The sequence below is a fragment of the Dendrobium catenatum genome, unplaced genomic scaffold (genome assembly GCF_001605985.2).
Source record: "Dendrobium catenatum unplaced genomic scaffold, ASM160598v2 fragScaff_scaffold_1232, whole genome shotgun sequence".
Lineage (NCBI taxonomy): Eukaryota > Viridiplantae > Streptophyta > Magnoliopsida > Asparagales > Orchidaceae > Dendrobium > Dendrobium catenatum.
Genome location: NW_021319694.1, coordinates 994,820 through 1,015,147, shown reverse-complemented (window position 1 = coordinate 1,015,147; position 20,328 = coordinate 994,820). Strand labels below are relative to the sequence as shown.

Here is a 20,328-nt window from a genome sequence, read left to right as displayed (position 1 = left end):
GAAAGTAACAATCCTCTAAATTTAGAAAAGCCTCTATTCTAAAGAAAAAGTGAACAACATATATTGTGTTGAAGTTCTATATATGCTATGATATTACCATAAGTCTTCATCTGACTTTTAATGCTATTGACACTTGTTATCATCTATGATTTTCTTTAAGGTTTTTCCCAAAGCTTTATTCAAGGCCTCATCTAATCAATTTGCCCGTGGGAAAAAGATAGTTGATTATCACAAATATAATTTATAAGTTATAACTAACTAATTTATTTTAGTGCTTCAAAATGATGGCCCATTATCATATATTATTCAATGAAGATTACCAAATTAATATATGATATATAATTTAAAAAAAAAATAGAAGGCGATGTGCTTCAGGTTCTCCTAAAAGTACTACTTTTTCCCATTTTGGGAAAAAATATGTTGCTTCTAATTCGATCTTGTAACCTCTAGAAGATGGTGGATAGATTAGACATATTATATTCGTAACCTAGATTTTAAATGGCCATGAAGTTATTATTACATGAAGACTATTTGATAATTTGTTTAGAACCACACCATGCATCTTACACTGATGACAATAATGGGCAGTAGTCATACAATTTTCTATAATTTAAGGCCGATAATATCCAATCATTTAATCTTTATTTTCATTTTAAGGGCATACTAGTGAGCCGTACATAATTGACAATGTATCTCTTTTACTATATTATGGGTTTCTTATTTATTTAGACAATGGAACCACATTTGATCAAAATATCTTATGTACAAAGTTTTGTTTACCAAGGAGTATGATAATAACCTTCTTTTAATCTGGACAACAACTAATTTATCACAAGGATGTAGGGTATTATCTAATCTATCAATTCATAATCTTTAATGAAAAAAAAATTCACCTTCTCTAGGATTTTTTATTTATGTATATATCTATAGGTGACAAGATCTTGATACCTTTTACCTCTACAAGAATTAATTCTTCTTCTTATCAAGCTAATTCCTTAGCATGCTTTACTAAGGCATCTTCCATGGAATTTTTTTTCATGTGGTATCCAATACAAAGTCACATTTAGAATCTACTTGATTAGCTTCATTCTATACTGATGATATGGAATAAAATTTTCTTTTAATACTTTATAAATTCTTGAAACATGATTTATGATAAGATGCGGGTCTCCAGAGATCTTTACTTTTTTAGCATTAATTGATATTACAAATTCTAAACTAGTTATCAATGCCTCACACTTAGCATAATTTTTCATATAGGGTTCTATCAAATGATAAGATTAATACCTCAATCTTTTATTTGGATTGATAAACACTATACAAATTCCTGCTTTCCCTGTGGAATTATCTTATGGTTCTTTATATCTTTGATAAGATGCAGCAACAACAAAATATAACTTCCATGTAGATTATTTAATTTCTTCTAATTTTATAATCTACTCATATGGTAGTTTTTAATTTAATAGATATTCATCTGGAATTGGATACATTACTAGGAAATTTGTTAGGGCTTATCCCTTAACAACATGTAGAGGAATGAATCTAATATCAAATTGTAATAAAAACACTTAACGTTAAGCTAATCTTCTTAAGAATACTAGAGGAGTCATCAAATACTATAATGAATTTACTAGAGATATAAGTTTTATTCCATGAGACTACATTGAATGCCTTAATGTTTTAGACATTATTTCTCAACGGAAGGGTTTTTTTTTTTTTTTGTCAGAAGAAACCATCTACTCATGTAAAAAAGCACAATCTCTTTTCCTTCCTCATTAACATACGCTAATATTGTGCCAAGAGATTTGCTTAAAGCTATTGCAAAATGAATTAATGGCCTTCCATAGTAGTTGTATCCAAAATTGGAGGATTAATTAGGTATTGTTTAATAATAAGAAAAAGCTTTAGATATTTGTTGTCCCACTAGAAACAAAAATCTTACTTGTAAAAGGCTTAAAAATGTTGACATCTTCCCGATAATTTTTTATGTGAAGCTTCTTAGATATGCTAACTAATCTTGCAGGGATCTCAAATGAATGAGATTTCTAGGTGGAAGCATTTCAAAGATTATTTTTATTTAACTTGGATAAATTTCATCTATTTTTTTTTTTTTTTTTTTTTTTTTTTTTTTTTTTTTTAGTTGAAACCCACAAAGGGGCCTACGCGTTGATATAAATAATCGGTTACAAAGTCCTTAGGAGGTTCCTCCAGCTCTCTAACGCTCCAAGGAGCTACAAAATAAAAGCAAACCAAAAAACCTATGAGCCGGAGGATCCTCTTTCTACTGTTACAAAAATAATTCAAATCTAACATCGGGCTGTAAAGCAACAGCACCCAAAAAAGGAGAAGCCAACGAATCTTAAAACCTTTCAGCTCCGTTCTCCTGCAAAAATTGACACAAAAAAGCACAAAAAAAGGAACAAAAAATAGAATCCAAACCTTATACGAAGCATATGTTCCTCCGTTCAAAAACCTGCAAAAACTCTTCACTAATAATATCAGCATCACAGAATTAATCAGCTCAAACAAATAGTTCAGCAACCGTCTCAACCAATCCAGCCTCCCAACTTTACCAGAAAAATAAAGGGAGCCCAACAGCTCATACAGTAACTCAAACTTTTTGCCACTATTACTCATCCCATCATTTAAAATACCACTCCAGATAAGACAATACGAATAAGCAAGCTTAAACCCCCAACGAAGCTGCCAATACAACTGCCGAGAAAAGCAAAACATAGCAAAAACAAGAGGCAGACCCCACCAGTAGCCTAAACTCAAAATCCTCTTATAACCTTTCCAGCAACACCTCCAGCAATTACAAAAAGAAAAATAAGCTTCCATAAAAATCATAGCAGAGCCAGAACCCAGAATAAAAGATAGCCAAAATAGAGAAAACAAAAAATCACACAACCCAAACAAACAACACTCACCCATGTCTGAAATTAGGCAAAGCCACTTTATCAACTAATATCATACCTTTAAAGAAGATATCCAAATTAAGAATATCAATTTCTTCATACTCAACCAGATGAGCTCCCTTCTTAGCCAACCAGTCAGCACACATGTTTCCTTCTCTATAAATATGAGAAATCCTAAAGTTTAAAGTAAGCAGAATATCTCTAATTTTCCTCATAATATAGAAATTCCTAGCATTACCAATAAAATTCCTTATAATACTCGTGACAATCAATTTAGAATCCAATTCAATCCACACATCAGTATAACCCTCTTTTAAACACAACTGGACACCCAAAAATAAAGCATTCAGTTCAGCCCAAACAACATCCAACCGATTAACAGGAGCAGCAAAGCCAGAGATAATCTCACCCTGAGCATCACGAATAAGGCCACCCGCTCCAGCATGAGTTAAACCAACAGACCCGTCAGTATTCAGTTTAACAAAAGGGGGTCTAGGTTTAACCCAGTAAACCACCGCGTCCAACTGATTAGAATTGGCAATATTCAGCTGGATACCCAGCTTAACAGCCACATTAGAAGATTTAGAGAAAGTTTTGTAATTAATAACATTGCAAGAATACAAGTTCTTAATTTTCCTTATCACATTGTTATTAATATTAGTATCATCCATCTTAATAGTTTCATGTTTAGCATCATTACGCGCTTTCCAAATATACCATAAGATAAGAATAGGCATGAGATTAGTAATATGCCCTTTAGTCGAAGTGAACCAACTATCCACCATAGAAAACAAATTATCCGGGCTAAAATCAACATTTTTATTAAACATTGAATTAAAATAAAGCCACACTTTTTGCGCAACCCTACCATTAATAAAGAGGTGGTTAACATCCTCCAAATTAGAACAACAAAAACATTTCGACGCTAACATGAAACCTTTCTTTTGAAGAAGATTATCCACAGGTAGAAAACCTTTGAAACACCTCCACACAAAAGTCGAGTAAGTAATAGGGAAAGTATTATGCCAAATAGCCGAAAATCTATTAGACTTATCCAAATGAGTACGGAATTTCTCCCAAACATTATGCATATAAAATTTACCGTCAGAAGAAGCAGAAAACAAAATTTTATCCAAACTATTGATATTTAAAGGAATAGATAAAATGATGTAACTAAACAACTAGGCAATATCTGATTAAGTCTATCCAAATTCCAATTATTGTTGCTAATAAAGTGAGAGACCTTAACAGTCTCTAAAGTGTGAGAATTTAAGAAATTATCAATAGAAAATTCCCCCAACCAATTATCCTGCCAGAAAATATTCCCTTCCAAGGCCCCATTGAATATATTTTTCAGCATCCCATTTAATGTTACAAAGTCTTTTCCACGTAGGAGAGTCAGAATTTTTAAAAGAACACATAAGAGGATGCTTATTATGATAGTACTTAGCATTCATAAACCTAGCCCATAAACTATTATTCGTTCTAAAAGAAAACAAAGTTGTTGAGAAAAAGCAATAGCAGTGTCAACAAATTCTTACAACCCAAACCACCCTCATCAAAAGGACCACAAATTTTGTGCCAGCAGCCCAGTGAATAGCTTTATAAGTATTTTTAGATCCCCAAAAGAATTTGTTAATCATCCTCTCAAGTCTCTTGCATAAAGCCGTAGAAGGCATGAGAGTATGAAACAAAAATATAGGGATCGAATTTAGAACAGCTTTCACAAGCACCAAACGGCCACCAAAAGACAAAAAATTAGAAGACCAATTAGCCAATTTCTTTTGAATTATAGAGAAAATATTATCAAAAAGAAAATTTTTCTTTTTTACCCTTAAAAATCGGAAAGTACCCAGATAATTAATAGGTAAATTTTTAAATTGAAACCACACACTTTTGGTGCCAAAACCCTTTTCTGTGATAGACTTTCCCACCAAAAAATTACTCTTATTCTTACTGGACTTTTAGCCACTACATTTAATGAAAATTAGAAAGGAGTTCATCAAAAGTTGGATATCTTAAATAGAACCATTAGCAAAAAGAATGAAATCATCCGAAAGCTCAAGTGAGAGATAGGAAACCTTTAAACTACAGAAAATTAATGTGTTAACTTATTCTTAGCAAAAGATCATTAATACCTCTAGATAGATATTCCATAGCTATATAAAGAGAGAGCAGGAGAAATGCTATCACCCTTGTCTAAGAACCTTTATAAGATTAAAACAAACCATTTGATTTTTTACCATTGATAATCCAGAAAAGAAACAGTCCACACTATTCTTAACAATAATATAAATCTGACTAAACCAATAAGAAAGAACTTTAACAACAAAATTCAATCTAAATTATCATAAGCTTTGGTAATATCCAGCTTAAAGAATAATATTTCCCCAGAACTTTAGTATTAATTTCATTAACAAGTTCTTCGAGCAAGCCATTAAAAATGTTATCACATATATACTTCTCCCCTTAACAAACCCAGTTTGATTTAAGAAAATAATTTTAGGTAAATAGAGCTTAGTCTAGAAGCAATAATCTTAGAATTAAGTTTATTAAAAAAGTACACCAAACCTAAGGGCCTAAATTCATTCCACCTTTTAGCTCCCTCAATTTTTCGAATAAGAACAATATTCGCAATGAAAGAACTTAGGATACGGATTCCTTTAAAGAAATCATGCCAACAGCTAAAACAGACATCATCCTCCACAATGTCCCAACGACTTTGAAAGAACTTACGTTGAAGCATACGCCACCAGCATAGCATCACCATTCATGTTCCCTAAGAACATTAAAAATTTCAGGTTTCCAAAGTAATTGGCAAAGCAGAATATTCTCCTCAACCTCAAATCACTAGAATATACTCAGGATTAGGAGAGAGAAATACCGCTCATTACATTAAACCAGATTCATAAAGTAATCCACACCGACTACAAATTAATTTCTTCAGAATCGAGAGAACTGATATTTGTCCATTTATTAATGATTTTATGAATTTGCTCTTAGTCTTATTCTTGGTTAGCTAAAGCATCGGAAAAATTTTGGTATTTCTATCACCTCAGTAATAAATTTTGGCATTAGCTTTTTTTGATCCCCGCCAAAAGGCTTCCTCTTGTTAAACAAGTTTCACAAGATCATTCTTAAAGTCACTTATTGGCACTATTCACCTCGAAAGGATTGTCCAAAAAAAATAACTTCCCATTCCGTACACTTTTAGCCTCCATTTCCAAATATTAGAAAAAAATATTTTTTGAAAATATGTTATCTCCAATACCTCGACATTGTTTAAAGTCTAGCCAACTTAGCCCAAAGCCTTAGCATACCCAGAGAAATATTAATTCAGGGGAAAACAGGAGCATTCCAATTATTCTGAAGACCTCTTTAAATTATCATGCAACAACCACATATTAAGGAATCCAAAAGCATAATGCCATGTTGATTGTAACATTAATATTCAAAAGCAAAAGGGGCATGATCAGAAAGAGTTTTACTTAATGTTCCACATTAGTATTAGAAAAACGAGCTAACCAATCATTATTAAACAAAATTCATCTAATCTTTGGAAAAGATTAGCCCTATTCCAAGTGAAAGGAGAACGCAAAACAAATATTCATCAGATTGGCAAACATTTATCATCTCATTAAAAATCTTTCCATAGCTTTTATAATTAGGGCACTTACCTCCCCTTCTTTCATTAGCATTAGCAATATGTTTAAAACCCTCAACACACAAGAGCCATTAATATTGTTAGCAAAATTTAGCAATTGTTCCCAGAGAATTTAGACGGTTCAGTCTAGTGGCAAGGCATGTACACAAACGAAGCAAAACAAGAAATATCACCAACCATAAACTGACAATGCACAACTTGATGATAATCCATAACGATTTCTACATCAATATGATATTCCCAATGATCCATATTATTCGACATGAATTAGCAAAAAACTTAGGAAAACCAAAAATTTAAGCATATCAGCAATTTTTGTCAGGATGAATAAGAGTTCACTCAAAAAAGAAGCTTAATATTGTTATTCTAACACCCAATATTTTGACTCTAAGTTTGGAATTCCTTACCACCAATGCCCCTCACATTCCACATAAGAGCTTTAATCATTACCTTCTTTAGAACGCACACTTTGAGCTCTGTAGATTCTAGGTTGTAGCAGGGCAATAATTTTTCCCCTGCTTTCCTTTGTTTTCTTACCACCCTTTAGAAAACCACTCTCTCTCCACAACCTTGTTAAGCCTAAACTGAGGAGAGGAAGAAGTTACCTGATTATTATTAGAAGAAGAAACCACCTTAGATGTCGTATAACCTTCCCCTTCCTCATAAAATTTCCCACTGTAAAGATCAGAACAGTCATCCTCCACCATGTTAATATCCTGCTTAGACAAACAAAGCATTTTCCATAGTCACTGAATTAGATTTTACAGGTAGTTCACTTTAATTAAATCATTAACAAGAATAAAAAGTTTAGGATCTGGCATAATTCCTTTCCCTTATCACCATCGTATCATTTTCCCTGTTTTAATATTCTCATCAATTTCCCTGAGATTCTCCCTTGCTCATCAGGCATTCTCATTAGCAAAAAATTTTTCCATCATCATTTTAAAGAAATGTTGTGCACAGCAGAAAGTCAATTCCACAGGAATAACATCAACTTCAGCATTTATTCTTAAAAACTACCGGCACATAAAACTTTGTTATTTCTGCAGAGCAGACCCCCGCTCGGTAATGCACAACAGATTTCTTTAGCTCAGGATTTAATTTAAAGCAATCAGAGACCTCGTGTCCATGAATTTTACAATGATTACAGAAATCCGGAAATTTCCTCAAACCCAGGCCTTCTGCATATAACCATATGCTTTTCGATCCAACCCAAACTTCTTTCGGATGAGTTCTCGAAATGGTCCACTTCAACTAAAACATCTAGCAACAGAAGGCCTAGTTTTTTGACGCAGTAGCCTGATCAGTTTGAGACGGTCTACCAAATATAGAACCCAGCGCATTGCAAAACTTTATATTTAAAAAAATGCAATCTAAGGGTTCGGAAAAGATATCCAAGATCGGAAACAATCGGAGATTCCTCCTTAAATAATCGAAAAAAGGAGTCCATTTTAAAACACGATTTGACAATTTAGAATGAAATACGATCGCCTCGCAAAAACTCTACTATAGTCCAAATCGTTAGAAAGTTGGATCGCCAACAAATGTCTAGCAATCTAGAAGACCACAACAGAATAGAAACCCGAAAGCTGTCAACGATAAAAAGAATGCGAATAGCATCCAGATTAGGACGCCGTTAAACCAAAAATTACCAACTAAAGTATACTGAACGGAGAGAAGCCACTTAAGCACTTCTTCATCCGACCCAGTAAGACAGCAGGAACCACCATTTAAAAACTCTTGCTTAAAATTAGGAAAAAGTTCATCACCTGATGAAGAAGCACAGCTTTTAGAAAATCTTTAAACGATCTTGATTTAGAAGGAGAAGAGAACCTTCAGCATTCCAGATTAAAGAAACCTTTTCTCGAAACTTACAGCCTTATCCGGCAGCTTTCCCATGGATTAACCATGGGAGCATCGCCATGGAGAGAAACACCCAAAACGGGCAGAAAAATAAAGAACGAACACCAACCAGCCAGTTCTAAAGGAACCAGGCTCAGAAAGGAGGAGACGCCGTAGGAGACGAAGCGGCGCACGCACGGAGGATGGCCTAAATTCGCCAGAGCGGCGCTCAGCAGAGCAGGAGAGAGATCACGAATGCACGTTCCCTTTGAATCAGACCAAAAAAACTAGAAACATTCTAAAGTAATTCTAACAAACATGCTTTTAGGGGTTCATTTAGATTAACTTCAAAGGCATTAAAAAAAAACTTCTCAGTATTAAAAATAGTTCATAACCCTTTTATGACTTTTAACCAAACAAGATCATCGATAAAATTTCACCTACTGGTGGATAGGTTTGTTAAATATCCTCTTCATTTCAAGCAGATATGTTGCTCGACTTTCTTTAGTTCATGGTGTCATAAACCTTATAGTAGAAGGCTCTATCAGGTTTTGAATTAGTATATTTTTAATCTTTAGTTGCTATTTAATTTGATATAACTAGATGAAACAACCCATAAGGAGAAATATTATATTGAGAAAGCAATTCTTCCCTGATTTGTCTGGTATAGAGCAGAAACTTGTCTTCAATACAAACTTTATTTTATTATTCTAAAGTATAATAAACATGAATTTCATGATATTCTTCTTACTAGATAATTGTAGCTAAGCATGTGAACATTTCTCTGTCCCTGATGAAACCAGTTTCTATATGTTCTTAACTTCAGTGAAACATTTTGTTAATTTTAAAATTCATTAGCCAAAGTCCCTTTTTTTATAGTAACGCATATATGTTATTTTTCTTTTTATGAATCTCTAGTATCTGTAGATACATCTGTTACATTTCTTCATAACTCTAGGAAAAATAGTCTTTAAAACATAAAGAAAAACTGATCAAATTTACTTGCCTCATCCTTATTCACTACGGGGTGAACTTATGAAGATAAAGAGCCCAGTTTATTTCATTAATTCATTTACTGTAGGTTTTTAATCTTCCTATCTTTTTTTTTTTTTTTTTTGGGGGGGGGGGGGATTATCCATAACATGAGTCATCCATATTATTATTTAGGTTCCTAACTAAATTTAATTTAAGAATATTTAACATTATGTTGTTAAGAGACAGTAAAATTCTAGGATTATTTTATTATAATATGCAATATCATTCATCATCAAAGGGACATTTTGGAGCTACTGAAAGCCAACACCTTCTCTATTCTATATTTAATGTAATTTGTGCTCCACGAGTTCTCAAATTTTAAGCTTCACCTCTAGTCAAGGTTGATTGTGGGTTAACCTTCTTTAACAAAGATGTTTACACAAATTTTAAAATATTTTTAAAGTAGTTCTATTATTTTAACAAAAATATGGATCATCTTAGGTTTACATTGGTATTTAGACTTTTGTGGTAGAGGGTATTAACGGTGTTTATTTAATCTAGATTTAGAGGAGGAGTGACTTTAACTATCAAATTAATTATATTATTTTAAGATAATTATGGTAATTAATCACAATATATACATAATTCTTTAATATATCAATGTATTACTATCTTTTATTGGCGTTATATATTATATGGGCCATTGATCTCTGTCATAATCTTTCTTCTTTAAAATTTTTAAACTTTTGTTGTCAATTATATCATACATCTAAAGCTTTTTTGATTTTTCAAAAAAATATAGAATTTATTCTTTTAAACTGGATTCCAAATTGATATGTATTATATGCCATATTTATTGACTTATAATCTTTTTTATTATTTTTTCCTCTCTACCTTCTCCCTCTTAGATTGTTGAGTGATTCTTCTTTGTCATTTTTTGAAGGAAGGGTAGGACCACCAAAAAACATTATGTTAAAGACAGTATATTTTTTTTTCTTTACATGTTTTACTTTTCTCCTCTATTAATGTTTTGTCTCTTGTATAGTAATTTTAAAGTTTTTAGAGAAGATTGTCTGCTTTTTGGTTAGATAATATTTTGGCATCTCATATGTACTTACGTTCATGAATAAAGAATGTGGAAATCTCCTGAATTGTGTTCTATACTCTTATGAGAGTAATTAACACACTAATACACAGAGGAGGAACAATTATTTATTAATGAAGCCTTGGTATACTTAGAGATAATAAAAAGAACCCTTCAACTCTACAATGCAAAATTTAACTTTAGCTCTAAGCTGTCTACGCCCTACCATTTAGGTAATTAGAACCAAAGTCATCTTGCATTTTTCATTGCGATCTCTCGGCAAATGGGAAGAAGAGGAGAGGGCGAACCGGTGAAGACAAAGCTGTGACCAAACCAAATTTCACGAAAGGCTGAAAGGGCGGCTAGAATAGGCGGGATGGGCAGACTAATAAAATTAGGGCAAATATATGTTTTTGAGGGGGGGCAAATACCAAAATTACCCTCCTTTAGTACTTTTTTTTTTTTTTTGGGGGGGGGATTATCCATAACTTATGAGTCATCCATATTATATTAGGTTCCTAACTAAATTTAATTAAAATATTTAACATATGTTGTTAAGAGACAGTAAAATTCTAGATTATTTTATATAACTATGCAATACTCATCATCATCAAAGGGACATTGGAGTACTGAAGCCAACACCTTCTCTATTCTTATATTTAATGTAATTTGTGCTCCACGAGTTCTCAAATTTTTAAGCTTCACCTCTAGTCAAAGTTGATTGTGTTAAACCTTTCTTAACAAAGATGTTTACACAATTTAAAAATATTTTAAAGTAAGTTCTATTATTTTAACAAAATATGGATCATCTAGGATTACATTGGTATTTAGACTTTTGCTGGTAGAGGGTATTAAGGTGTTTATTTTATAATCTAGATTTAGAGGAGGAGTGACTTTAACTATCAACTTAATTATATTATTTTAAGATAATATGGTAATAATCACAATATATACATAATTCTTTAATATATCAATCGTATACTATCTTTATTGCGTTATAAATTATATGGGCCATGATCTTGTCATAATCTTCTTCTTAAATTTTTTAAACTTTTGTTGTTCAATTATATTCATACATTCTAAAGCTTTTTGATTTTTCAAAAAAAAATATAGAATTTATTCTTTAAACTGGATTCCAAATTGATATGTATTATATGCATATTTATTGACATATAATCTTTTTTATTATTTTTTTCCATCCTCTACCTCTCCCTCTAGATTGTTGAGTGATTCTTCTTTGTCATTTTGAAGGAAGGGTAGGACACCAATAAACATTATGTTAAAGATCAGTATATTTTTTTTTTCTTTTACATGTTTTACTTTTCCTCCTCTATTATGTTTTGTTTCTCTTGTTATTTAGCTAATTTAAAGTTTTTAGAGAAGATTGTCTGCTTTTTTGGTAGATAATATTTGGCATCTTCATATGTACTTACTTCATGAATAAAGAATGGTTGGAAATCTCCCATGATATTGTGTTCTATACTCTTATGAGAGTAATTAACACACTAATACACAGAGGAAGGAACAATTATTTATTAATGAAGCCTTGGTATACTTAGGAGATAATTAAAAGAACCCTTCAACTCTACAATGCAAAATTTAACTTTAGCTCTAAGGCTGTCTACGCCTAACCATAAGGTAATAGAAACCAAACTCATCTTGCATTTTTCATAGGCCCCTCATAACATCTTTTTATTATAGCTGAGTTTGGGAGTATCCACCTTTAGGTATGCAAGAGTTATAAGAGTCATTATGTTGACCAATGCACCTGGATCAATAAAGATACAGGAAAAGTTAAAATTTTTAGCATTTATAGAAATATACAACGATAATTTATGATATGCAGTTCACAATTACAAGTTTTCATGTAAGAATGTTACACTTGGAACTTCATTAAAATATAAAGAATCTTAAGGCTTCATTATTTTTGGCAAAACAATATAAATGTCTGGGCCATTAAAGTGTCCCTGGTTTCTTTAGAGAGGTTCAGAACATTATCAATTCTCTATTTTGCATGTAGTTTTTTGAGATGAGCTAAGACATTGTAATCTACTTTAGGAATTTCTAAATTAGCTGCATCTTGATAAAGTAATGGTTTTGTTGGGGTTTCTAGATTTTTAGTCACTTTATTTTATGCAAATACTAATTATAGTATAACTATACCACTAACAAGATTTACATGAACAACCTCTTTAACGGAAGAGGCCATTGACTCGCTTATTATTGGATCGTAAGTTAACTTTAAATTTTTATCTACTGAACTATCAAAATCTCTTATTGTGTTTTTTATAATAATAGGATCACCCTGAACATTAAATATTGGAGAATCACTATCAAGAAAATATTGATTGGAATCTTTAAGTTTATTTATATTTATTTCAGTTTCGTGATAATTATTTTCTACTATGTTGTTTAAACTGTTTATCTTTTGATCATCAGATATAAACATGATGTTTGTAGAATCTTTATTCATTATTTTCAATATCCTAACCGAGATAAAGTTGAAATCATATACGGTGAGCGGCATAAGGGATTTAGATCCCCCATCCATAGAAATTATACATTATAATTTATATTTTTACTTTTACTTAAGTTTCCTCCTAATTTTTTTATGACTGAGTGGCTTAAATCTTCTTTGATTCTTTGTTCAAAGTTATTTCCTAGATGCGACTTTATACTTCAGGAGCTACTAAATGAAACTAGATGCGACTCTATACTCTGATATGCTTGATTAGATGAATGCCATAATTTATTTTTTTGCCTTTTTGAAGTCTGGAATAAAATAACAACACAACTATCATCTTAATTTAATAATCAAAAGGGTGTAGAAAGCTCACCATTGATTGATTTAGAAGATCCCAGGCTAAAATACACTAAATATTCTTTGAATATCAATATTACCTTAGTTTTAATTTTTTTTCTCAAGCCATTCCTTGAAGATTATACAATTCTCAAGTTTATTCCCTACCAACTTGTGATATATAAATACTAGGGTTATCTAAATTTGCCCTTTTTTTTTTTTTGGTTAAAACCCACTGACGGACCTACATGTTAATTCAAAAAAACGGTTACAAAAGTCCTATTAGGATCTAAATTTGCCCATTTATTCCAGCCTATTAGGATCAGAAATATTGAACTCAAATTTCTTTAAGAAGTTCTTGAAAATGCTTTTTTTAACTTCATTTTTAAATGAGTAGGTTTAATTGATGAGGGAATCAAACTTCTCCCTCGTCTCTTTTGGATTAAGTTTGGAATGAGACCTAGATTGTTCATTATAAGATCTATTATACTACTAAGACATGAGAACACTACTTGTGCATCATCAAATATGTTTATAAATAACTATTCTAATTCTTCAAAGTTATTGACTGATCTACTAGGGAACTCATCATACTAGCCAAATGGAACTCCAGATAAGTTACTATTGATTTAACTTAATAATAATGTATCACTACCCCAACATTAGAACAATTGGTTGTAAAATGTCATAAATACTGTTTGGGGTTACTTGTACCACCAAAGTTTTTAAATAGAGGCAACAAAAATCCTTTTCAATATGGTACCATGATGTGTTCTTTAAGTATGGACTACCCCTCATATCAGATGAAGTATCTTAAGACTATGTTAATGCCTCTTTTACTTACAACTATTCAAATTGCTTTATATTAACTGATTGAATATATTCTCTCTCTAGTTTTATTGCTTTATATGTTGTTTTTATAACCACTTCCTTTTATTTACTGATCATTTGAACAAACTCTAGCAAAAGTAATTCTATTTGAACTCTAGATGAAGGAGACTCATTACTCTGTAAGGCATCCATGGCGACCACCCTTTCCTCCATTTTCTTTTCTTTTCGAACTCATTTTTTTTTACTTAACTTATTTATTAGGGATTGAGTTAAATCTAGTGTATGACCTTCTTTAACTTCTTTATATGTTGGAATGGCTTTAGATTTTTATTATCTTTATGAGTAGATGCACAAGTATCTATTGCAAAGTTATTATCATACTTTTTCTCAAAATGGAATCTCATTATGGACATTTCATACCCACTTCATCATATAATTTTTTTATGCTCTTCCTTAATTCTAGCATCCTTTCTTAGATTTATCTTCCCAACAAGTAGAATGGGTTGACCAGAGTGTAGGCTTTATTTTGTGAGGACTCCATAGGAGTTTTACCCTTAATTTTTTTAATATCCTCTATTACATGATCTTTTTTGGCAATCAGTGTAGTCAAAATGGCAACCATCTTGGGCCACCAAATCTTTTTCTCTTTTGAATACAGTTTTTTAATTTATAGGTCTCAACTTCCTTATATTAGGAATTGAAGAAGATTGGTTACCCTCTAAGTATTGCATGTTCACCCTCAAAGATTATTGAATCAGAGCGCAATAAGAAAATTCAACTGAAGTATTATTTAATTGGTATTTGTTTACTTTTACAAAATATGAAGGAATGTAATACTAAAAGGAACTCTCTCTAGCTTTAACAATTTGTAATAGCATATGCTTAATAGACTGAACCTTGGTTACAATTCTTTGATCACTAATCCTTGAGAATTTCCTCTATCCTCCATATTAACTTATATAACTATTAATTCAACCAAATTTATATTTTTAAATTATAGTCTCCTCTATCTAGGAAGAACATGTATTTTTTCTTTTACGAAATATTCAATTTCTTCTATAATCTGAATCATAAATTTCATTCCTTCTAAGAATTCTTCTTTCAATTTCCTGAAGTTGGTTGGGAAAACTTGGACTAATCCTTCTAGAAGTGATTTAAACTTCCTTTCCCTTTCAGATATGGAAAGAATAACTTGTTGTTTGTAGAAACCATGGAGTGGAGAATTAATTATCTCGATAATACTCCCTTCTCCAGACATAATGTACAACATATGGAATAGGCTACCACTAAATTTTGGTGTATCCACTAGAATTTCAATCACTACTACCACAATTGTAGAATTCAATGACAACACTTCTTTTACTAACTTGGCCTTCTCATCCCACTCCCTTATATGATGCTTCTTGTTGAATCTCTAAGATTTTTTCATGTCATGGGTAGGTGAGGATGACCCAATCTCAATGTTGTTTAAAACTAGGTGGTATGGTTGGATAAGATATTTTCCCTTTTGGCTAAAAACTGACTAAGGGAAGATTAACCTAGAGAAGTATGAAGGTTTTATAGGTACATGATCATCTGTATGCCCACCCTAAATAATAAACACTACTATTGAAATATTTGCTGATACATTATAAGACTTGACCACTTTATATTATGGTCCAACGAAGGCAAGCTGGAGATTGTCAAATTTTGGGACAAATTTAATTATTATATCCTCAGTAAATTGAGCCTCTCTAAAGGTTACATTAATGTACTCAATTAGACTAATGATTACTTTGTCTTCTGTTTCTAAAATTGAACCAAAAGTCTGAATCAGCCTCTTGATTTACTAGCTTTAATTAATATATTTTTTGTTTAGAGAATATATCGAAAATAATTTACATAATCCTAGTAGTAGTCTTAAAGGAATATTTTTGATTTAGAATTAGATTTAGATTTATATTTAAGCATGATTTGTATTTGGACCTAGTCCAGGTAAACACATGAAGCTAGATGAAAAAATATACCTACAATGTTTTACTTAAGAGAGCAAGAATGATTGAAACTAGGATTTAAATTTTGATTATAGATTTGATCAAATTTTGAATTTATATTTAAGATTTAAAGTGATTGAAACTTGGACTATAATTTTGATTTAGATTGAAGATTTAATTGAAATAGGATTTAGATTTAAGATTTAAATGATTATAATTGGAATTTTAGAAACTGAAGTTTTACGCCAAGAAAAAAAAAATTAATTTTTAAGATAGGTCAAAGTTTTAATATTGACCACTTTAACTCAAATGGGAAATGAGTGAAAGGGGCAATGGATTGAAGGGTAGTTTGAAACTACACCAAGCGCTAGTATACTGCATATTTTTATGTCTAGTCTCCATTAAGGATGAAATGTAGGACCCCATCCATAGTAGAGTCACCAAAAAAAACCATAGATAAATTTAATTGTTCCAATGATTTTATTTTATGTTTATCAAATCAAAATTGCAAAACTAACAACATACTATCTAAAAAGATAGACTGATGCTTGACTATCAATTAAAAAATTGAAATAAAATTTGTATTCATAGTCAAACTCAACATATGGAATGCAATATTCTTCTAAATAGATAAAATAATAGCCACCTATCATTTTAAAAATTAAATAAATAATGAGTAGACTATATCTATGCCCATAGTTTTGTCCCTTGCTCTAGTAAACTAAAGTAAGATTTATTTATTTATTATTAGGTTCTGAGTCTCTTATTGAGATAAGCCTCTAGTGCATATTAATTAAATATCAACAAGGATCATGAGAAAAGTCTTCATTAAAGTTTTGACAATACTATTTTAGATTTACAAAGATTAAATTAAAGGAATTAGGTTTGTACCTACCTATCAATGGGATAAGGTTTAATGCATGAATACTAATTTATGGGTCAAAAGGAAGAAATGATAGAGAGTCCTTAATATCTTAGAAAATCTAGAAACACACAAAGTAACTCTAATTTTTGGATTTATAGTTAGGTAAGGATTTAATTTAACTTTAATCTTTTAATTAATTAGAAATTTAGATAACCTTCCCATAAGGAAGAGAATTTAGAAAGTGAATGCTATATAGACTTACTTATGCTTGGAGTGGACTACCAGCCAACCATCTAAGCATAAAATTTTAAAATCATGATTTCAAGTCTTATATATATAAAGTAGATAGCAATTTTTCTTTAACTAAAAATTTAAGGATTTAAGTTTAGAATATAAATCAAGGACTTATAAGATGTTTTGACTCAAATTCACCAAACTAATTCAATTTTTATACCAATTTACTTAAACTTTAAACTTTAATTTTAATTTTGTCAAAAATTTTAAATAATTTATGTCTTAATTTTGTAGAAAAAATCCAACAGCACAACAACCTTATACCACTAAGGAATACAATGGTGGCCCCATCACTTAGCCCCATCATTACTTATTGTTGGCTTGTGTATTGATCTAGTGTATATTATAGAAAGTGAAATGCATGCATGTATGTATGATTGGCTAAAGGTGTTTGGTTTTGGAGTACCTAATTATAATGTCTTAGATCTAACATATATATCCTTCCAAATGTAATGCTTCATATGTCACAAAAACCTAAGAAAATAATCTACCCCTAATAAAAGCATTTACCACCCAACATGTACGTCTAAGTCTCTTATAGAGATAAACCTCTAGTGTTATTAAAATATCAACAAGGATCATGAGAAAAGTATTGATTAAAGTTTTGACAATACTATTTTAGATTTAAAAATATTAAAGTAAAGGAATTAGGTTTATACCTACTAATCAATGGGGAAAGGTTTAATGCATGAATACTAATTTATGGGTCAAAAGGAAGAAAGGATAGAGAGTCCATAATATTTTAGAAAATCTAGAAGCACAAAAAGTATCTCTAACTTTTGGATTTATAGATAGATAAGGATTTAATTTATCTTTATTCTTATAATTAATTAGAAATATGGATAAACTTCTTAGGAGGAAGAGAATTTAGGAAGTGAATGCTATCAAGACTTACATCTACTTGGAGTGGACTACCAGCGAACCATCTAAGCACAAAATTTTAAAATCATGATTTCAAGTCTTATATATATAAAGTATATAGCTATTTTTCTTTAACTAAAAATTAAGGATTTAAGTTTAGAATATAAATCAAGGTTTTATAAGATGTTTATGGATGAAATTCACCAAAATAATTCAATTTTATACCAATTAAGGTGCCTAAACTTTAAATTTTACTTTTAATTTATTCTAAAATTTTAAATAATTTCTAAAACTTGATTTTGCAGAAAAATCCAACAGCACAACGACCTTATACCACTAGGGAATACTATGGTGGCCCCATCACTTAGCCCCATCATTCCTTATTGTTGGCTTATGTGTTAAGCTAGTGTATATTATAGAAAGTAAAATGAATGTATGTATGTATGATTGGCTTAAGGTGTTTGGTTTTGGAGTACCAAACTATAATGCCATAGATCTAACACACACACACACACACACACACACACACACACACACACACACACACACACACATATAGATATCATTCCAAAGGTAATGCTTCATATGTCACAAAAAAAACTAAGAAAATAATCTACCCTAATAAAAGCATCTACCACCCAACATTTATGTAATTTATGAATTTTTATGAAGAACTATTTAATTAAAAATTTATTATTTACTTACAAAGAATGTGGAGTACAGTCCAGGGTCTACTGTATAACTTGGGTGGGTAGGCTCCACAACAATAAGCATCTATTTCTACTTCCATTAATAATGTAAATTTAGAAGTGTTTGCTTATTTAATCTTCAATTCTCTTGGCTTCATTTCTTCTATAGAATTTCAGAAGAGAATGTTTCTCAAAGGAAAAAAGAATCATTTCTATTTAGAGTGCGACAAGTTTATATAATTAAGTTCTTCTAAATTCTTTTACAACTCTTTATATTTACAAATCGAACTAGGTATTTAATGAATCTATACTTTACATTTATCTTATTTACATTCTATTTTTTTCAAAAGGAAAGTACTGATACCTATGCAACAAACTGAAAAAGTTATTTGCACTAAAAGCATAGTACATGTGTAGTGCCAATATCTAATAACACAATGAATTTATGACATCCCATAGTACAGGAAAGTAAACAGACAAAGAAATTAGACTCCATCCAAGTAAGGTATCCACATCACAATGATGTGTAGAAAAAATACTAGTTTAGCCTATACTAGAGTTAGTTGACCTATCAAACAAATCTAAAGTACATGCTAAGCTCTGAGGTTTAGGTATGTTTTAGTTTTTTATTTTTTATGCTTTATACAATTTAAATTTTTATTTTGTTATACTATCAAAGATCTTTTATTTTTTATTTAATTTTTTATAGACTATTGAATTTAATTTATTTTACATTTTTTAGTTAATTTTAATTTTTAATGACTTATTAAATAATCTAGGTGATTTATATAAAGGAAATTAGAGTTTCTTAATTGACAGAGCAATGAATTCCAATTGACTTAAAATTTAAAACAAAAGTTAACAATTAAATAAAGTTTAAACCCTAACAATCAGGACCTATCAAAACCTTACTAGGGTTTTAAATCAATTTCTAAAATAAATATAACTATGATTTAGAAATTAAATTTTAGGCTAACTAGACCTAGGGTTAAGTTAAAATCAATGGTAACCTAACCTCATTACACTAATTAATATATGACACCAATAAAGAAGTTCCCTAGAAGATCTATGGATACACATTTATTTTATTTTAAATTTTTAGATTAATTTCATTAATTTCTTGTCTTATAGATACCAAATCATAATTAAACTCTAAAATGAGTTCAAATTAACATTAAAAACTTTTTACAAGCGAAACACATCCCCAAGATTCCTTGTAAATTTCATTTTCTTCTGTATTCAAAAAATTGCTTTTAAAATATAGCAAAATGTATTTCTAATATAAACTTTTATCCATAACCACTGAGTTTTTATTCTATTCTTGAAGACACATCCATAGAGCCCAAGGTCAAATGATTTAGAAAAGTGTGCGTGTAGTTATTTCATTTTGAAGTTTTGATGTTTTTTGGTCGTTTAATTTAGGGATTATCGATTTACACAGTTAAGAATACTAACTATGTATGCACCTTTATAGCTGGTACTTAATATTAGCTATTTAAAATGGCTATTGGCCCTACTGACTATGGGAGATT

General features: G+C 30.6%; 1 protein-coding gene across 1 annotated transcript; it reads right to left on the bottom strand.

Annotated features, from left to right (window-relative positions):
* Positions 1 to 2,153: 2,153 nt before the first annotated feature.
* On the bottom strand, positions 2,154 to 4,224 carry LOC114580755. The gene is made up of 2 exons (XM_028699296.1): positions 2,312 to 4,224; positions 2,154 to 2,231 (listed from the first exon to the last, which is right to left on the bottom strand). The coding sequence occupies exons 1-2, from the start codon at positions 2,932 to 2,934 to the stop codon at positions 2,216 to 2,218; spliced, it is 639 nt and encodes a 212-aa protein (XP_028555129.1). The 5' UTR covers positions 2,935 to 4,224; the 3' UTR covers positions 2,154 to 2,215.
* Between the last annotated feature and the right edge of the window lie 16,104 nt (positions 4,225 to 20,328).

Coding starts and splice junctions, on each gene's coding strand:
- LOC114580755 (XM_028699296.1), bottom strand. CDS start 2,934: ATGGGTGAGTGTTGTTTGTTTGGGTTGTGTGATTTTTTGTTTTCTCTA.